General features: G+C 41.9%; 1 protein-coding gene across 3 annotated transcripts in view; it reads left to right on the forward strand.

Annotated features, from left to right (window-relative positions):
* The window catches only part of PHACTR3 (phosphatase and actin regulator 3), a 118,948-nt gene that overhangs the window by 91,427 nt on the left and 5,834 nt on the right, over positions 1 to 21,687 (forward strand). For all 3 annotated transcript variants that reach the window (XM_075438327.1, XM_075438328.1, XM_075438329.1), the window contains exons 9-12: positions 12,916 to 12,971; positions 17,268 to 17,329; positions 18,196 to 18,336; positions 20,103 to 20,179. In XM_075438327.1, the coding sequence (XP_075294442.1) occupies positions 12,916 to 12,971; positions 17,268 to 17,329; positions 18,196 to 18,336; positions 20,103 to 20,179 (336 nt within the window). The remainder of the gene's footprint in view (positions 1 to 12,915; positions 12,972 to 17,267; positions 17,330 to 18,195; positions 18,337 to 20,102; positions 20,180 to 21,687) is intronic.

Here is a 21,687-nt window from a genome sequence, read left to right on the forward strand (position 1 = left end):
TAGCACTTGCGAGCTACTGATAAACCAGGAGTTCAGCAAGGATTCAGGCATTCATGGTGGCAGCCCTCACCACTTCTGGGGATGATCGCTGTGTCACTGAGATTATTTAGGATTAGGGCTTTTTATTTTAAATGTGTTGATGAAATTCAGGAAAAATGTTTATGCATTTAAAGCCAAGCACTTATTTCACTGTAGCTGAAACAGAAGCAAGATTGGATGGACAGTGAGTATCTGAATGACGATGAACTGGTATAAGCAAAATCTCAGCCAGAAATGCATTTGGCTGCATGTTTTTCAGTTTTAACGTACCCAAATTCAGACTTGCCGCTTGAAAGCATGCAAGAACAAAAGAGAGGGAGGCGTGTTTTGCTGTTGTGTTGGTTCTCCCCCCTGCTGTCCTTTTAAACCTAATCAAATTTATATACAGACTGGATATAAGTGAGTTTCACCATAACTATTCCTGTGAACTGCCTGCAGAATATCTAAGCGGACAGAACTTCTCCCACAAAATCTGTAGTGTGGCTTTCAGTTTAGGGAAGAAGAGACACAAAGCTTTCTTACTGCGAAGCATCACATTTGCACACACCATACCTGGAGGGCATATGGCTCGTACCACAGCAGTATGTTATCACTGATTTATGGGGCAGCGTTCTCAGATGAGTCATCTGCACCTTTGTGTGAAGAACCCCAGCACGTTTTTGGACTCTCTTCCAAAAACTGCCTCACCATATGTGATCCAAGGAAACTGCAATTCATACAGTGCATTTGCTGGCCCTCCAAATACTGTCAGAGTTACTACAGTTTCCTCCTGCAGCTCTGAGCCCAACTTCTGTAGCCTGGTTCATTCAAGATCTTAATTCCTCCCAGGAATCAGAGACTTGGGCTTGCTGCTTTCATGCAGAAGAACTGGGTCAGTGTAGCACAGTTGCTACCTTTTTGAAATAACCTTAGAGAAGATGAGGGGGGTGAAAAATGAAGGAAATAAATATTTAGAAATTAGGTAGGGCTGGGGAGGAGAGAAAACAGGTCAGAACAGAAGGTCATTGTTTTTAGTCAAACATTACTTAATAAATATTATACAGTTGTATCAATTATTAAAATGTAGTTCTAGCTAAATCTTTTTGATTCTATTGCCTGTGCCCACCTGGCAAGCTGCAGCTGTGTAATCAGGTCTTAGGGGGGGTGGGGGTTCCTGTTTATTTGTGTAGCTTGGGAGCTACTTGGGTCAAACAGCACTGCAAGTTTCCTTCAGTATCTGTTTTTCAGGATAATTAACTTGTCCAAGTAGCCAGCACACTTCCTTGACCTCTCCAGACTCTAGAAGGTGTTTTTTTTCCCCTGGAAAGCACTCTCATTTTCTTTTTCTTTAGCTGTCTCATGTAACACACCAAAAGACAAAAAGGACTCCCGTATTTATCAATCCATGCTCAAGTATTTATCCAGTGAAATGAAAAAGAGACAGACAACACCTTTGGAGGTTGCGGACCTCCTTCTGTTGAAGGTCCACCTATGCACAGGACTGTATCAAGGCAAGTAGGAAACACACCTGCTTGAAGAACGAGCATGTTGGTAAAATCTGAGCCTTAAATTGCATTAGAAACAGGTTACTTCAATCTAGTTAGTCCATTGTTGTACAAAGATGTGACACGTAATTTGTTTTGTTAGAACTACACAAAAAACTACTCCACCAAGAGATAAATATCAGAATAAAAACATGAGTGCCTCACTGTTGGAAAAAAAGCTCTCACAATCAAGACTACATGGCTCACAGATGAACAGCCACTGTCATTTGCTTGAGATGACCATATTCATTAAGCAAATTAAATTCTGAATGAATTAATACTTCATTAGTTTTTCAGAAATCATGTTAAAAAATAGTAAAAAGCCATGATTTCACAACAGTCTCTTCAGATAGCAGCTGGTCTATTGCAAAGAGATCAGGCTAATTTGAGGGCGTCTGCAAAGGCCATATTCTGGCCAGGCTACACTGCAGCCTTATTATAATTATCACAGGGAGTGGCCACATTACTTCCAAATACCACCCAACAGGGGAAAAATCCATCTTCTCAAGAAAAGGTTAAACAAACCAGTACTAATGTGGTAAGGACAGTTGTATTTATAGGCATCACGCAATTATCTTTTTGCATGAAATCTTTTTGCAGCCTGTTTACAACCTAAAGGAAAAAGATAACAGAGAATGATAGGTGTGTGGAAATACCAATCTTAGGTCTACAAGGATGATCAGAGTGAGAAGCTCAGGGTTAGCAGGGGCTTTCTAGTGGACTAGAGGCCCAGCAGTCAAATGCAGCATTACCTGTGACTTGCTGTGCATCAGCTGCAATAAAAAAAACATGCTACAGAAGCCTTAAAACCAGCGTATGATGCTGAGAGACAAGGCCTGTTCCAGCTTTGATGAAGTCACTGCCACCTTACATTGATCTGTTTAGCTCCTCCCTATCCTAACGGTCACTCAGCAGAGAGAAGGCAACTCTAAGCAGACACAGATGCGGTAAAACTGAATCCTTTCCCAAGAACACAGAGACCTCACAAAGGTTCTTCTGTTGCAGCCTTGCACTTTGACAGTAAAAGACAGTGTATGTTGTACCACAACAAATCATAGCAGCAACATCAAAACTAAACACTCAGGTCAACAGCAAATGCTATACAATTAAATTCTTACATTTTATTCAATTGAGGAACCCAGATTTCCAAAGCTCAGCATTTTCTGCCCTGACTGAAATTTGCCAGCAACCTCTATTTGGATTTACACCACCGTAACTGAACACAGGATCCTAAATGGAACTAGACTGTCCCAAAAAGCTTCGGGGAAGAGCACACAGAACACGAGGATGCCATTTTTAAACTCGAATCCTGTCTGGATTTTCATGTAAGTTAGCCCATCTGTAATACTCGGTGTCTTGCTTTGTGGCACAAAGTGACAAGTCATCCTCCTCACACAGCCTAATTTAAAAACAAAGAAAACCAGAATCACTAATATACCATTTGCAGTGGGAAGTGAATAAATCCCTGGAGGGTCTGCAAGTCTGGTTTTCTAGACAAGACGCTTTGACACGTTTTTCTATTCTGTACAATAGGGATAACCATACAGACCGGCTTTGCAGGGCACTATGAGATCTGCTGGTGAAATAACTACAAAACAGATGATTATTCCTGTTGCTGTGACCAGGGGCCTCACACTCCTACAGAGTGCTTGGGCCACATCTTTGAGTCGTCAGTGGGATTTCTCATTTCACTCTGCATGCTGATAGCGGGAACACTCTTCGCATTGAACATCAACAGATAATCTCAAGAGAAATTTTGAAGAAAGCAAAAGATTAAAATAAAATAAATGGGAATGCAGTAAAGAAGCAGGATTCAGAGCATGCTGTGAGCAAAGGCTGCGTGGCTCTGGCTAGCCTTGGTTAATGACAGCGTGAGGGTAAGCTGTTGGTCTAGCTCTGTGCTGAAAAATGCTGGGCTATCAATAGCATGCACAAGAGAAACAGAAAATAGTACAACAGATGGTAATGTGCTATCTGAAGGCAGGGATATCCTTTTGGAGATGCTGTGTGGGTGAGTGACAGGCGAGAACTAGAAAGTACTTGCCTTGCCAGGGAGAGCGTTCCCAGAGAGGTTCCTGCAATTTGGTAGCAGGCGTGCAGTCATACAGACGGTCCCAGCAGGGACTGTATCCCAGAAGCATTTGCAACTTTAGGAATCACTATCATTTAGTTTTTTTCTTTAGGGATTACACAAAGCCAAGAGAGTACTGCATTTTCCTTCATTTACTTCACTAATTAAGAAAGCTGTCCCTTGGCATAAAGCCTGACATTACAACCAGTCTGCAAAGTGCAATGGCATGCCTTTCTCTGTCCAGGTTTGAAGCTGCTGGGTCAGTAGGCTCACACAGCTTGATACCACCAGATCTGGGGTAAATCCCTGCTGTTGCTTTATGCAACACCTTGCAATGGCAAATATGCCTGCAGATGTTTATTCTTCACAGACTTTGCAGATTGCCAAAGGGTCTTTTACATACAAATACAGGTCACAGGGAACAGAGAAGTATATTCTCCAGAGCTCACATTGCACAGGGAAATTCTCAGCAGCTTGTATCCATGGCAAGAACAGCCATTCTCAAATCATTTTGCATTAAATGAGGGGGTGGAGGAGAATTTACATAGAGTCAGCAGAGGCAGGCTGACAGGCTACGCATATCAATATTTCTTTGTCTGCTCTCTGTGAATCCAGCTGTGGTTTCTTCCAGTGACCCAGATTCCACAGTGGTACATTGCAGTGGCATCTGTTGGTAGGGACAACTGTTTATAGGTTAAGTGGACAGTATTGCAGGATCTTAATGCTAGCTGTGCAACAGTGAGCATCCTAGCTGAATTCAGGACATTGAGAAACTTCCATCCATGTACAGTATCTCTGTTTGATGGACTCTGAAAGGTAGCTAGTGCTGCAGTCCAAACTGACATGTCATTCTGTATTCATGTCCCTGTTCCCTCTGACTGTGGTGGCTGAAATTGCGTTCCTGCGCGCCTGGGACTCTCAGTCGCAAGCCTACAGATGCTTCATTTCTTACAGGGCTCAAGGGTAGCTGCCAAGGCAGCCCCAGCCTCCCTGCAGGAGATCAAGCACAAGCATTGTATTAGGCATCGTTCACACAGTGAAGTTAAAACCTAACTTCTTTTTTCTTTTCTTTATTTTTTTTTCTCTTTGTACTTATCTTTTCCCAGTAAGCACCCAGGAGTATGCAACTGTTTCACTCGGGTTTTTGGAAAGTCTCAGTAAAGTGGCAGTCCCCACCACTGGGCAAAGATTTGCTTCTGGTCTGCTAGTGATTGACTGGCAGACTCCCTGCTGTTGCTCAAGCAGTTGCTATCAGAGTTGGTTTTAGTGCCATTTCAGCAGTGGCAGGTATCTTTATTTAAAATAATATAGTGGTAATACATACATAATGGGATAGAACTAAAACCTTGGCTTTTACATGATTCCTTTTGTTTGCTAGTCCTGAAGCATCAACCCCACAATGTTCTCAGTTTGCCCAAATCTGAGCTATATAACATTGCTTTTTTTTGTTTTTTCTCCTGTGAGAACACAGTACTCTAGAGTTTTACCCCTGCTTTAGAGGAAAAAAACAACCACCCACAAATAAAAAAATATCTGTTGCTTTGCAATGAAATATTATTTACCCTTTTCAGTGACCTGCACAGTGTGACCCAGATCATAACCAGTGTGTGGTTTCAGTTGGAACACCCTTCAATGTGTATTTTAATACGCAGCCTTGAGCCCTCCTCAGCCTTCAGCAGAGGAGTTGCACTGCCAGTCTGCACCACTTGCACTCTTCTTTGAAGAGCATGTTCTTTCAGCAGTTTTTCTTGCTGGGCTATTTTTAGCTTGAATGTATTCCCCAAACCAGTTCTTTGCCCAGCTGCAAGGCAAAGCAGAAGCAACAGCAAGCGGTAGTGCTGCTCACACTGACATTGCTACCAAAAGAAACACTCGTCAAGCTACAGACTCAGAGCATGTCTCTGGCTGAACAATCCGTTGTACTTTTGTCACCCTAATGACTAAATATTGTAATTGTATTACAAACAGGACAGATCCACTATCTAGCAGCTCTGTTAAACCACAGAGTGGGGGAGCAGATGGAAGGGAGGGGAGAAAGCTCCTGTTCTGAAATAAGCAGCTATTACATTTACACCCTAATGTAAGCGTGTTAGTTCTTGTATATTAACTGATAGCTCAGCTGAAGATGAAACCCTTATGTTATGTCAGTCCTGTAATGTGCCACAACATCCTCCAAGAGTCCTGAACTGTGTTTTGAGAGAGGTATGAAAGCAAAAGCCTCCTGAAGGTGATGGAAGGATGCTCAGCATCTTCCCTGAACTTTGCAGCAGGCCGTTGAATCGAGAGACAGGCTCTGCTTTCCAGCTGTGTCTGGCCTTTCTTCCTCACACATTGAGAAAACTATGAAACCAAAGGTCAGGTGCAGCGGGGCTTTCACAGGTGGTGAAAACAGTGATTACCACAAGCCTTCTCCATCTGAATCCTCTCACATAATTAGATCCTGGCTCTGTTGGTGTATTTCAGCCCACACAGTGCTTATCACTAAGACTATGCAATAGCAGACGTGTCACAAGGATGTAGGTGGTTCAGGGACAGTGGGTTATGATACAAGAGTCACGCTGGGCAAGTATGTTGGGGTTTTTTCCAACTGAAATCTGAACTCCTCATTGCAGGGCTTCTGTCATATAAACTATAATACTGGACAACTGTAATTGCCTGGGAGATGAGTGACAACATAATTAACTGAACACTTGCTGATTTGCAGCCTTGAAAATCCAGACAGAACTAAAGGCCAAACAAATGAGTAAGAGAAGTAATTAAGGCAACATATACGGCCTCTGCATTTATGCAGTATCTTCAACAGGACACCCAACGGCTTGGATGCAAAAAATAGTTATGAAAGAACATAGACAGAAATATTGGGCAATTTTAAAGCAGTGAAGTTTTTGCATGCAGCTCACACAATCTACCATACCAACTCACCCTTTTCATACTGCTCTTCAGCCTCCTACTATCAGAGAATGGCGGTGACTACTCTTACCCTGTTACGGGAAATACTGGCACGTCACTCAGCTACCACTTTTTACATGCTCCAGAATTACCTTGGGGTAAAAACAAGTTTGTGTCTCAGTATCTGCCTTCTAATTTTGTACAGACTGTAAAAGGCAACTCCCTCCTACCAAGGATTTACTACTACCCATAATTGTACATTGCAAGCAGTAGTGCACTGCCACAGTGCAGTGCGTGGGTGACTCAAAGTCCTGGCACAAATCCTCTTCACAGCTACTTGTAGGAAGGATGAAAATAAACTTCTTGTTGAATTGAACATGATGTTCTGGTAACAAAGATGCCAGCTTAAGAGGCAGAGCCTTTGCCTCCTGATGGGCAGCAGACACAAGCTGCTTTATGAGGACCAAGCACAAGGCACTCCCATTTCTCCTCCCTTTGCCTGGGCTGGAGCTCTCCTGAGAGAGGGATCCTCCCTACCCCCCCCCCCCCCCAACTCTATCTGCAAAACCGCCTGTCACAAAAGACAATCAATGCAATTGCTGCTGGCTACAGCTCACTTACTGAAGCCTGGATTGATTGCTCACTTGTCAGTCCAAAGTCCACAGGGACCTGCACGTGTCTAAGTATACCCAGTCTACCCCTCCCATTGTAGAAGATTATCGGAATCACATGGATCTAACTAAGAACAGAAACAGGATTCACAAGTATGTCTGTTGGCTTCTGCTACAAATCCAAAAGAAATCCAATTTTATGACAATCATGCATACAGATACCGTGCAACAGACTCTATGCAAAAATAAATTTGGGAAACAAAGGAACACATTTTGGGGACAGGTAAGAAATCCCACGAACCAAGAGCGTAAGGTTTTTTGCATGGGATTCTGCTGAACTCTTGCTAGGGTCTGCCAGGCAGGTGAGACTGCAGACGCGTACGAGGAGCTGGAAAGGAAGGACTATCTGAGGTGTGGGAAGTCAGCATAGCCCCATGTGCACACAGGTGGGCTGGTAGCTGTTCCAAATTTGTCTCTCATCAGCTATTCTGCGCCCATACCTGCAAGCCCACAGCTTGCTGTGGCTTTGCCGAGATGCAGTTTCCGCAGCGGACAAAGCAGACACTGCTAAGGTTAACTATGAGGACAGAGAACTTGGCAGCATCTCCTGCTTGTAGGACATATTGACGCATTGCCCATCTGATAGCAGACCTTGGGGTCTTAGTGACACACAAATCCTCAGGCTGCTGAGGGTTCAGAGTCACCTGTAACAGTCCAATACTATCAGCCTTGGTGTAATGCTGGTCCCAAGACATTAATTCCCTTGAATGTGAAGGACACAATCTGACTGTGTGACGTAAATATTGATCCATTGATCAGCAGTCACAGGCACATGTGAGAGTCATTTGGCTCATGAACATGTGACCATGCACCAGAGGGGATGAGCAATTAGTGGTTTTCCCCTGGAAGCCAACTCCAGCACCTGCACTTGTGCGTGTGTTGAACATGTTAGTTACCAGGACCTCAAACCGGACTCTTGTGGCGGAGGGCGGCAGCCCACTCCACCAGACCAGCCAACAGAGACTTCCCCACCTGTCGCGGTGGTAGGGACAGTGCTCATTATCTCCCTGGGCAGCCTGTTTTGCTACAATTATACAAGTATATTGTACGTCAAGGGAAACAGCTAGACACGTGTACATTTATCCCAGCTCTCAGAGCCACCACGGAGCACTTATGAGCGTCACAGGATTCCCATGTGCACATTGCATAGAAGAATATCTCCACGTGCAGACTCTCAGCACCCAAGGTTCTTTGAGACCAAAAGCCCACATGGCCATACCTGCAGGGTGTTCTCAGAGTGAACCACAGGCAACTGAGCTAACCTGCAATGCTCCTTTCACCCTCAGGACTAACACTGCGGAGGACATGGGAGCAGGCGAAGTCTTTGGCTTCTGAGAGATGTAAATATGTAAATTTATCCAGTTATCTTTCCAAGCCCAGATTACTGAAGAAAACATTCTAAAGGTAATTTAAAAATAACCCCAGAACAATCCAAACAGCTGAAGAACACCTGGTGCTTGAAGATTTGCGCTCGCTTTGCATGGAACAACACCACATAAACTTTGTTATTTTTCTGAACTGAAGAAACAGCTGTGTAGTGTTGTGTGTCCATGTGTCACTGCCCCCACCTCCCCAACTTATGATGACTGCTTTAGCATTATAAGAAAATATTCAGATTTTGGTCTCTACGCAAACTTGGAGAATCACTGACACATGTACAGCAAACTGTCTGAACTGTATCCAAGCATCATTTATGGCGGGGCGACATTGGTGCCTCCAGTTCTGCTCGGTTTCCCTGAGGCAGCTACAGTTATCTCGACTGAGGTGCTGCAGGTTCAGCTCCGCTCATGGCTGCACTTGGCACCCCCTCGTTTAAGCTAATAGGGAAGCAAATTCCTGGAGTGGGTGCTCTTAACACGAGACCGTGGCAATACGAATGACAGTCCATGCATTCACACCATGGGGGATCCGGACAGAGACAGGACTTGGCTGAGAGCTACTTGAGAGCTTTCAAGAAAGCTTTCAAGACCCTTCCAGAAATGGCTGGCTCTGTGAAGGTGCTCAGAGGGAGCACTCCTGCCTCAGCAGACAGTGCAAAAATACCGAAACCTAGATTTTAATATTGCCTAAGAACACAACAGCATAAATTAGATGCTTTTCCCCAAAGCAAGAAATAGATAGCTGAATTTAAATCAACTGAGAAGAAATCATTACTGTGTCACAACAGAAGTGGTGTACTAAGTCAGTGCTCCCACAGGAGTTTACAGTCACCTCACTGAGGTGAGTTCCGTGTGGGGCTGGCAGTCCCGCAGTCCCCAGGTGAAAAAACAACAGAAACAGAAAGCACAGGACTCACCCGTCCACGTCCCCACTGCAGCAGTGCTGGAGTGTCGTGCCCACTTCAGCCCCTGACATGGCTCCCCCGGGCAGAGCAGCAAGGCAGCATGGCACCGGGCTGGGTGTGGGCTGGCCCCAGGGTGGAGCCCTGCAGCTGCCCACACTCAGGTGCAGGAAGTTTGCTGGACCCACAGGCAATGAGCCAGGACTCCACTTTGCTTCAGAATGGCCTGCAGCTCTGTTACACAAAACCCTCTCAGCACAAAGCTTGTGGAGACCATCCACAGCCCACCGAGGGCTTAGTTTTCAGCCTTCACAAAAGCCCCATCGTGGCAGGTCCCTGCTTCACCCTCTGGGACCACACACCAGCTCCCCTGCTGCAGTGTAGTTTGCTGATAATCGTTATGCAGCTGGAGTTTGTTTCCTTTAAACACAGGGGATTTGAGCATCCCCTCTCTAGAGCCCAAATCTCTCAGTACGCGCTTCCCAACCGGCGCTGCCCAACAGCGGTGTGAGGAGAGCCGGCCGCCATTTCCCCAGGCCGGGTGTCCCTGAGGCACGGCAGTGTTCCCGAGGCCGTGGCGCTGCCTCTCCGCAGGGCGGGACGGCCGCCTTCTGAGGAGACACACCGAGCTCAACGCACAAGGGGTGTCCTCTGCTTATGTCAGGGGCGGTACTTCATATTTTAACAGAGAAAAATATGAAATAAATACTGAAAATAGAGCACTTCTTGCTCAGCAGAGCACGTGAGCCCCACGATGCCCAGAGAACAGCTCACCCAAGCAGAGGCACAAACTCACCTGAAGCAATTCCTTACTTCAAAGCTCCCTTCAGGAGGGATGTGTGTTTTTGACAGAGGTACCTGCAGCTGCCCCTGCGCTGCGCTGAGCCATGATCTGACAGGCGCCCGCAGAAACGCGTTTGTCCTTATTTCGCTCCCAGCCTGGCTGCAGGCGAGTTTGGAGGGAAGCCGTTGGTACCGAGGGGGACTGCGAGTCCCCTTCTGAGGAATCAAAGTGCAGCTGGGGCTGCTTGGGTCCCCGTGAGGGGATGAAGCAGCCTCCTCCATCCTCCCAAAGCAGCCAAGGGACTCGGGCAGGACGGGCTCTGCTCACACAGCAAACACCCGCAGCAGCAGCTGGTTTCTCGCTGTGAGGGACGATCAGGCATCTGGAGCCCTTCTCCTTTGCCGACCCGTGCCGCTTCCCCCTTGTCTGGAGCCCAGCCACCATGCGGTGCAGCTCTCAGTGGAGAAGGCAAACTGTTAGAATTTTGTTTTGAAGAAAAGCCCACTTCTAGCTTCATGGCTATGACAAAAAGCTTGGGAGTGTGGACCACATCTCTGAAAAACTCAGGAAAACGATGCAATGCCCTCTCATGCGCATATATGCCTGCGTATGTCTGCACCTGTTCCTTCTGTTGTGGGTAAAGCTGAGGGCATGCACAGAAATGTTGTTGTCTCTGGGCACCTACCAGGCATTTATTAAAGCCAAAAGGGAAACAGGGTTTTAAATAATTAACCATCATACATATTGTAACTATATATATATATATTTAAAAATATACAGATCATTCATATACATCTGTGTGATATGCATTCTCTTACTGCCTTATTCATTTCTGTTAGGCTTTTAATCCCCCAGTGTAAAAGGGACCTCTGAAATCTAATGTGCAGATTCTGGGAGAATCTATAAATCTTGCACTGAAGGGCTGTAATTAAGAATGGCTTGAGAGAGAGGCGCGTGAGCAGCAAGTCGGGTGGATGCTTCATTTGCAGATAAGCTCTCCGAGTAAGTCATTCTCCCCTGATTTATATTATAAAGTGCACATGAATCTCTTTCAAACAAAACCTAGCCAAAGTTGTGTAATTTCTGAGACATACAGGGAAATGAGTGAGGAGGGAGGAGTCCAAGGGTAACAGGAGTTAAAAATACATGTTTAAAGCCTTTAGTAGGGCATTTCAGCATCATTCCTGTTTCAGTATCCAACTTACTACTCCAAAGAGAAATCCAGAGACTGGGAGAAAAACTTTAGGTGCTACGAAATGTTAGGTAGGAAGAACGAGAGTTGGGCTGCAGGAGTTTCTAAGCACAAGAGCTCATCATCCAAGTTTTTTGTTGCTGTGAATCTGGTATAGTAGTTGTGATGCCTTCCTGTTGCCAAAGATGAGAGCTTTCCCAGTGATCTCAGGGAAAGCAATTAAAAAAGAATAAAGAGTTGCATTTGTATTTTGGGCTGTAGTCTGAAAACATATGAATCCAGAGCTGATTTTAAGGTATATGTGGTAAGGCTTACGAAACAAGGAGAAATTAGTATCGGGTACTTTTACAGGTTCTTTTACTGTCTGTTCTTTTACTGTCTGTTAACAGTTACTTCATTTTTTCATCTCTTGTATATTTGATAAAATGTAGATCTTGTTATAGTATCACTTTATAATAATTCCTTTATTTCCTGTACACATTAGAGGGATAACTACTGCAGCAGTGGTTTGCACTGTGGTCCCTGCTCTGAGTATTTCTTTGTCTCTATAACTTCATCTCTGCCTTGGCAACATCTGCTGAAGAGGAGAGGATGAGAATCCTTAATGTTGCCAGAACGCAGGCCAGAAAGCATCGTAAACTCTTTCCGATCTGCTTGCTGGATTATTACTTGAAAGCTAGCAAATGCAGTGTGTGTGTGCCTAGAGGAGGGGTTCCATTACCTGAGATCCTCTGCAGATATTAGCAGTGTCTCGTGGGGAAGTCTCATTTAGTATGCAGAATAAAATCGCTATGGCACCGATCATATGATTTGAAGGCTCAATCCTGAAGCAGCACTACTGAAAAGGGGAGGTGAAACTGCATAAGACACTCCGTTCAGACAGCGTGAGGCTGTGAGCAGCACACGAATTTTATTCAGCAGGCAGGGAGGAGAGCTGCTGGATCGCGCTGTTAGATGTGTAGTCGGGAAACCACAGGAAAGCTTCATTTCTGGCAAGTCTGCATTTTGTCAGGATGCACCACTGGTGTTACTGGAAAAAAGGAAGCCTCCTGCTACGTGAGGTTAAAATGTAGAGGCAGCGATAGCTACAGAAGATCACTGTGAAACTCATTTGATAACCACCTTAAATACCCTCTCAAGAGTGAATTGAACTGTTGGAGAGCACTGGTTCCAACTGACTGTCTGGCAAGTATGGTGAAAAGGATGCACGTTCTGAGGAAGCGTTTTCACTGACAGCAGCGCAAACTAGAGGAGAACTTCTACCTGCATTGCTGACATTTGGGAAAAATCATATAAGAAAGCATTCTGGTGCCAGGATTCTTGTATTTTTTTTTTTCCTTCCTGAGTCCTGGAGACAGATTTTGTAGTCCCCTCTCTGAGGAAAACACCAACCAGAACTCAGAATACTGCAGACTTTCCAAAGAACAGGCATGGTACAAAATGTGATTTTGGTGTTTTTCCGCAGGCGACTCAGCCAAAGACCTGCTGTTGAGGAGCTAGAAAGAAGAAATATACTTAAACGTGAGTATTTTTTTCCTACAGTATTTTTTTCCTAAAGTATTTTATATGCATTTGTTGAAACCAGGGATTGCATTTCCATAACATTATTTTTAAATAGAAAAATTCGTTCACTAGGATTATTTTCTGTACCTAAAACTTTTAATTGATCACACGTCCTGGGTTTCAAATACTACAGGAATCAGAACTTATACTTTGATAAGGGCATGCAATTTAGTACAGAAAAGAATGACTTCTTCAAATTTAGGCTTCCACATAATTTTCATTCTGATTACACTGTTATGGATGTCTAGATGGGGAATACAATCTTAGCGTCACACAGTGCACTGAGAATTGGACTGTCATTTTTCAAGATGAGGACTGTTATGGCAAACCATACACTGAATATCACCGAGGCTAAAGTGGAATGGAGAAAGCATCCTTGCAGAGGTGTGATTCTCCTAGCAAGTACAGTTGCTCATATCATTAGAGACCTTCCCAAAGACAAGTCAAAGAAAGATCGCTCTGAGATATTAGAGGCATTAGAGGGACAGTTCCAGGCCTTTTATAGATGCTGCTACAGGGGAATGTTCTCAACATCTCTCAAATAAACATAAGGCAGAAACTTGCAACTCTTTTTCTAAAGATTGGTGTTCTGACCTGGGGATCAAACAAGAGATGAGCATAATCCCTTTGCTTACAAGTGCTGGGGATCATCTCAGTTAGGGGAAGGTGAGAGAGAGCTCTGAAATTGTCTCCATTATGAGTCTCGGACAGGAGAAAGGGGAAGGCCACCTGCTTGAAGGAAAGGTATATTGCTTCTGTTATTTTCATGGTCTATTTAGTGTTGAAAGACAAAAACCTGAATGATGTGAACAACAGTTGGTTTCTCATTAAACAAACATAAACCATAAAGACGTATCAGTTTATGCCGTACAAGCAATGCTGCCCATGCTATTTAATTCATATTTAATTATTAATGTGCTTGTAATTTGCTAGGAAAATAGTTATCTACATTTTGTTACCTAGAATTTAATGTCTCAGAACTTTATTAGTAGTTCATAGAAAAGACCCTTATGCTCTTGCCATTGAAGTTATTGGGGATTTCATTTCGGTTTTAACACAAAGTTAATAATGAGATATAGTCAACTCATTTATCAGTATTTTCAGTACTGTTCCACTACATACATTGCACCTGGTAAAATCAGATGTATTTAACACATGCGTAGCTAAGTGAGAAACAGAATACATTCTTCTCAAATGTGAATGGATGAACTTGGCCTAACTTCACCTATCATCTACCACAAGAGACAAGAAAAAGCATTAAACCAAGGTTCTGAAATACATGGGGCCAAATTTTCAAGAGTCAGTACCTACAATCTCTGAAAATCTGTTTCTCTGGGTTTTTTTCCCTGGCTAAGGAAGAGCTGATCTCTACTGAAAAATTCTGTTCCTTTATGTTTACTTGTTGAAGTGTGCTGGCTACATCCTTAATCTGGGTTAAACTGACCAGCTTTAATAATAAAAAAGTTTGAATACATGCATATAATGAGCTTAGAGAGAGATAAAGCAGAAAGAAGATAAAGCAGAATTAAAGATATTTCCTGAATGCCAGCTAAACATACTGGTCTAGATTTGTATCTCATTTAAAGAGCTCCCAGCATGGAGCAAATTTATTGACTTCAGTTCAGTTGCTCAGGCTTTAGACAGGTTCAACTGAGATCAGAACCACTTCTATTTTATTTACCTCTTCCATTATATAAAAAGCTACGTATCTTGTAAAGAGCTAAGGTCATCACTTAGCTGCATCAGTCGTAATTTTAAAAGGATATACAGATGAAACAACTCTAGTCTCAGTTTTGAGTGAATCTGGAAATTAGTAAAGTCTCCTTTTATTAATGGGGTTATCAACGTTCTTGTGATGGACTTTTTTAAAAACACCTGGACTGGGTCTGATGTGCAAAGCTGTAGCAGTGTAGCTGCCCTTCAGTGAAATCACTACAACCTCCTCCAGGTTGTAAGGGTTTGCACAGTTGTGTCCTAAGTTTCCTAACATCTTTGATGTTCATAATACATACTGCTAACGGAAGCAATGCTACCCTCCAAGCTGGTTTCAGCACTAAAGATTAACATTTGTACAACTCTGTCAAAATGAGAAGCATATTGCAAAAGCCTAAGTGCAACTACTATGTTATTTTAAAACAGATCTTGCAAGATGAAAAAAAGTGACTTCTTATCTGCCTGAAGTGTTTCTGAGATAAAAATAATACTTAAAAAGCAAACTTAGAGACAACACTTTCTTACAGTTTTGTTGATCCTCTCAGTCCTCTAGCTGAACTATAGAAACCCTGCTGGTTTACCACAAAGCATGAAAAGCATACAAACTAAAATCACAACCCAGGTGTTCACATGTCCTGCCTGTATTCAACAGAAAGCTGACATTCACATTCAAGAAGGCAGCATCTCTTACATCACACCGTACAATCCCCGGTTCATTCTTAACACCAGGAATTATTTTAGTGTCACGCACAGCTACGAGTTCCCTGAATAAGTCACAGAGCAGCAAATGAATTACAGTTCTGCACATGCCACTTCATAATTGCGAGCGCCTCTCCACTGAGATTTATAAAACCAGCCCTTGTTAATGAATGGATCTAAGCGTGGGCAGAGCGGTGCTGATGGGGAAACCTCTCTGGTTTGTCTGTGTAATAACGCCCGAGTTTCGTGATGCCTTTGCTGCCTTTGCTAGCATCTCCTATGAAATCTTGTTTTGTTTTTTCTAAAAAAACTGCTTCTTGCATCTCTTGAAGCTGGGAATAAGCACTGAACCTGAGTGAATGTCTCACAAAATGGGTCACTATATATGTTTAGTTACTTGGAAAAGCATTTTCTGATCAGAAATGTGTGTTTGTGGTTTTTCTTTAGGAGTTCTCTCAGTGTGTATCACAGTCATATTTAAAAGGCACTATGCCACAGAAAATTATCTTCTTTAATAAAAATATATAGATAGGAATATCTACTCTAAAAGGAGAGAATTAAAACTTAATGAAGTATATTAGTAACTTCTTGCCAGTATCTCTACATCTTAGAATACACTCTACTTTTTAAAGCCTGCTCTCTCTTTAAAACATTCCAGACTTAAATAGCTGCTCCTCCCTGACACAGCACAATTTTAGCTGTCCTGTTCTCTTTCAAATTTGTGTGCCTTGCCACCGCATTGTAATATAGCACATCACAGCATTTTAGATCCATTTGATTTACATTTCTACTACAGCCAGCTGTGGCTATGCACTACTACGTTATTTTAAACAGATACTTACGATTGCATTTCAGTGAATCTAATGAGCATAAAAATAGGGGAGAATGGGACTTCATTACTAAAAATACCATTTTGGATACTCATCTGCAGTGTTAGTGTTCTTCTCAGGGCATATTAAAAATCACATGTGTGCTTTAATACTGGAAATACCTAATGCAAGTGGTATAATAAACTTCACAGTAGTATCTAGAGAATCCCAGAATGGTTAAACATTTTTCTCTAGGTCTTCAGCTTTGTTCAGGTCATAGGCTCACGCCTTAATTTAGTAACAGATAGTACTAGAAATAGAAACGCCATTAGCTTGTTTCCCAAGGCAAAGGATATATTTCACACAGTGTTACAGCACTCTAGTCTATTTTTAGACGCAGTGTGTAGGAGTTATCACGGCTTGAATGTTAATAGGCACAATACACAAAAGCAAGCTGGCTTAGGTTAGAATGGAACGCTACAAAAGAAAACCCCATGGGGATAAAGAGGTTTTACAGTCAGCGGCATATCCTCAATAGCAAAGAAAAAAGCATGCAAGTTAAAGATAACTACTATGGCAGCGTGACCATCTTAAGATGTGGCCTGAGAACAAGGTCATACAGGAAAGAACACACTTTCCCTGGAGCTGCTGCAATAAGTCGTTTCAGCATCTAACATCAATGAATGGCTCCAGCAATATGGAGAATAAAAAATTATTATCTGCGGGATATTTTGATTTTCTTTCTAAAGTTTACATAGTTGGAGAATTGGTGTGGCTGCTGTTGTTTTATTAAATCTCCTTGGAGTTGGGAGTTAAGAGCACAGGAAAAGCTGACATTGGCACCAGTACGTTGTCCTTACAGAGAGGTAACTATGTTCTATTAGAGAACCAGAGAGATGTACTGAAGTAACAAAACATACGACTAAGAACCAGCCACTAATTTTTCTGTGCTCAAATTTTTATTGTCTGGAACCTCAGAAACTACCAGTCTTCCTCATGAGGAAAGTCATCTTTTTTTTTATATTCTCCGCAGAACGAAATGATCAAACAGAACAGGAAGAAAGAAGGGAAATCAAACAGAGACTGACAAGAAAGGTAAAATCTTGCAACACCTTCTATTAGTTTTTAGAAATTTAGCAAAGCTAATACAACATCAACCAGTCACAGAGGTCATTATTACACACAACCTCCCTTAATATACATCCTCTTCAGCAGTGTCTGAAATAGTGGTGTCTAGTAATATGAATTACAAAAGTATCTACCTTATCTCAGCTACATGAGACTTAGTAGAATATTTACATATAAAATCAGAAAGTGGGTATTTGCTTGCACACTGCTTATTTTGCAACTATATTGCTAGAAAAGGGCTACTTCATTTTTTGTAGCAGTCAGTAGCGGAGCTGACTCCCTGCTGAGCACCAGGTGTGCTCCCGATATAAATTTCTCTTTGCATTGAGGGTATTCTCAGAATCAGAACTGGATCTCGTTATTGTTCTGTTCCTAGGAACTCCTACTGGAATTACAAGCCAAATATGCCAATAACTTGTTAAAGCCAAATTGAAATTCTTACAATGGGTCCAGTCCTGAAAACCTTACACAGACAATCTGGCACTGACTGCAGTAGAAAACCCTTACAGCATATGATATTATCCATAGTTCACGATAAATTCATTATGATTCCTTTTACATATTGTAAATGCATTTTATCAATATCCAGGTTAAAATATTTTCCTCTTTTGTCCATTATAAACCCACTGTGCTGTAGCCCACAGCACCATTTAAACCATTATCACTCTCCTAACAATCCTCAGGAAGATTGAATATTTCCCTGGAATTTCTAAGGGTTGGGTTTTTCTCCCATACACATAAATGCACACTAAGCTAAGATGGGAAGCAGAAAATGTTGCACATTTTATTGATATGTTTGTTATTAACACTGGTTTTATTTTACAAAACTACAGCTTAACCAGAGACCTACAGTTGATGAACTAAGAGACAGAAAAATCCTGATTCGATTCAGTGATTATGTGGAAGTGGCGAAAGCACAGGACTACGACCGGCGAGCAGACAAACCGTGGACAAGACTATCAGCAGCAGATAAGGTACTGACGTAATTAAAATGACATATTACTGCTTTCTACTTAGTCTGTAATGATACATCAGATTCTCCAAAGACATTTAACCTCTGGGACATTTAATCTCTGTATATGTTACCACTATTTTTTATGCTGAAACCACACTGACCAATGCATACTGTCATAAAAAAATGCTATTTATAAAAATGCCTATTTAGTACAACAAAGTCTTCTACCCAGCCCATCAACTGTTAGGGGGGTAAAAAAAGGTGGATACAATCTTTCTTAACACAAACATTTCCAGCTGATGCAGTATGAACAGTTATCCTCAGACTGGATGTTTTGTCCCAAACATGCAGATATCCTCCAGTATATTTCCAAAGACACAAATATTTCCTTTCCTGTTTTCTATGAATGCTCAAGGAGTTACTTGATCCCACATTTTCATGAGCATAAACAAACACTCCTTTTTGTTCCATTGCATACCTGCCACACAGCCGATTTACATCCTAATTTAACTTTCACATGTAGGTGCTTCAGTAGTAAGAAAAATAGTTCAGCGTGATTCTAGTTAGAACAGTTGCTGACTAAGTTTTGAAGTTTCAGGGCTGCAGCAAGCAGAACAAGTAGGGATGCTGAGATAATTACTGGGTAAAATGGCAAATGCAGGACCGTTATTTAGTGCTTTGTTCTGAGATAGGGAGATCAAACACTTCGTTCTCCATTCCAGAGTCTCCCCGGTAAACAAATGTAATAAATGGTTTTAGAGGACTCTTGTAGAAAAGGAACAATGTGTTTCTACTACTGTAGCTGTTCTCCTGAGCTCGCTAAAATTGTGAATACGCTATTACATATTAATAAATGGAATAATGATTTTGTATCTTCCTTGTATGTACTGGGTACATACTAAAATAAGGCTTTTCCTCATTTCACTGTTTTTATATTGTTAACTAGGTAGGTTTATAAGCTAAAAAAAAAGTGACAGAGTTCAATTGCATATACTGGTGGCATACGTCAGGAATTCAGGGTCAGGAGTTTGACCATTGCATTTGTGACTGAAAAACTTCCCTTTCAAAGTAGACAAATACATTATTTTTCCTCACTGTTCTTTTAATAAGCCCAATCTCTGATAGAAAACATGAACACATGTAGAGACCTCATAATTTTAGGTAGCTAAACTATGAAGTACCAAATATATGAATCTGTGAAAGCACTAGTACGTTCCACTTTACTCACAGTTGCCATTTCAACAAAAGAATGCTCTCACTTTTATTCTTAAATTTCCTTATATTAAGCATCAAAAAAGAATATTTTTCTTCACTTACGACTGTGCAATCCTATGGATACAGGTGATAACACAGTTTGGACTGGTATTTGCAAGTTGTGATAAGGCAGTCTGATTTTTATTAAAAGAATGACACACATTGGAATTCCATAGAACTCAGTGGACCAGCTGATGAATTTCTCAGTGACTTCTCTTACTCTTTAACAAATTTTAACTGGAATCTTATTAAATGTGAGACAATAAGCACTGTGGGTTTACTCTCCTGTCAGAATTGGTTCCAGACAGAAGCCACCGTGCCAGCAATCAGTAATGAATGATAAGAAGTATCATATCACCAATCCATATAACCTAAATATTCAGCATCTCTGCTGGCATAGTATGCTTTGCTATGCCCAACACATATTATTTCTGCTTTAGTAAGCTCCTGTTCTGCTTTGCAAATCCAGTATTTTACAATGCTTATACATATAAAATTATTTGTTAACCTTCTTCTATTTTCAATTCCTAGGCAGCAATTCGGAAAGAGCTAAATGAATACAAAAGTAATGAAATGGAGGTACATGCATCAAGCAAACATTTGACAAGGTCAGTCTTCCAGCTATTTATTTCCATTGCCTGCTAAAACCAGCCTGCTTGCGTCTGCTTTATTTTAAAAGAAAATGGAAGTATTCCTCTTCCTGTTCAGAACCTGTTTTTTCTGATTTTTTTTTCTTGTACTGAGAAGCCCCCAGACCTTCTCCAGAACATCACTCATTTTGCACCAAAGATGCAAAAGCTATGACAAAAGATTAAATGTAGGGTGCAACACAGAAAAAAATGTGATTTTTTTTTAAATAAACAAAGAACTTCATACACTGTATAAAGGTTTTTGAATTAAATGTAGTTGAGTGTGCAACCTTATTATCACAAACATTGCAACTTCCCTGCTAAGAAATATAAAATTCTACATACTGTAACAAGACTTACACAGTGCCCATAAGTAATGTGTTTGTTGTAATTGGGTTCGTTATAATGGATTCAGCCTGTAGCTCAGTATCACTTGACTGTCGGTCCAGTTGTTACTGAAGGTGTGCAATCCCCTGCAAGCACACTTAACAGCAGTCCAGTGGAGAGGTCAGGAGGGGTAACTGGTTTGGACTCTTGTCACTCCGAGGGGTTGTGTCAGCGTGAACCCAGTCAATCTAGTGCTGGCTTCACATGCCAGCACTGATGACAGGTACTATGTTTAAACATCCATGAAAACATCCATTTCCCTTTTCCAAGTGGGAAAAAAAATGTGAGAGGCTGATTCCACAGCCATTATTACTTGCAAAAAGAAGTTTAGTTTGAGAAAAACTGAAATAGCAATCAGTTATTTCCTACAATTTCTATTAGGTCTCTTGAGCGAGTCCAATTGCTCTTAAAACACTATTTCAGGAGTTACTGGGAGCACAGTGTACTCTTACTATGTCTGGAAGCATTCTCAGGTGTGCTTGCTGCTAAAATAAGTTGCCTAACAGTGTACTACGGAACCTGGTGTGCAGTCTTGGGTCCTGGAAGGCTCACTTCAGCAGTGCCTGGGCCCACCTTTCCATGCTTATTTCTGAACTCGGAATGAATTCCAGCTGAACTAAGCTTTGGATGTTCAATGAAAAGATGGTCTAGGCAAATACACTTGAGTCATAAATGCAATGTACATTGATCTAAATGCTGTGTTTATAGAATTCTAGACTGTTCATGCAATTGTTAGGGCCCTTTCAACATTACAGGACTCAGACTCCATATTTATGGCAAGACATCACTACATTGATAGAATGAAATACGGGGCGGGGGGGGAGAGATGGCTACAGTTTAAGTCTGAAAGTGAGATTTACCTTCTCTAATTGAAGACAGCTGGGGAGTTTAAGTAGATTATAATGATCTCTCTTGAAATTTGTTCAGTTTATTAGGAGTACACAGCCTTACAATTTACAATTAGTGCTAAGGCATTACACGTTATTGGGACTTTATCATAGCCAAAAGAACAAGCCTACAGAGTGTATTTATGCCAGACTCCAAGACTGTCCTACATTAAACCAACAGTAAGTCCTCACATTTTCCAAAGCTTCAGCTCA

This window comes from Opisthocomus hoazin, chromosome 18, assembly GCF_030867145.1.
Source record: "Opisthocomus hoazin isolate bOpiHoa1 chromosome 18, bOpiHoa1.hap1, whole genome shotgun sequence".
In the NCBI taxonomy this organism is placed as follows: Eukaryota; Metazoa; Chordata; class Aves; order Opisthocomiformes; family Opisthocomidae; genus Opisthocomus; species Opisthocomus hoazin.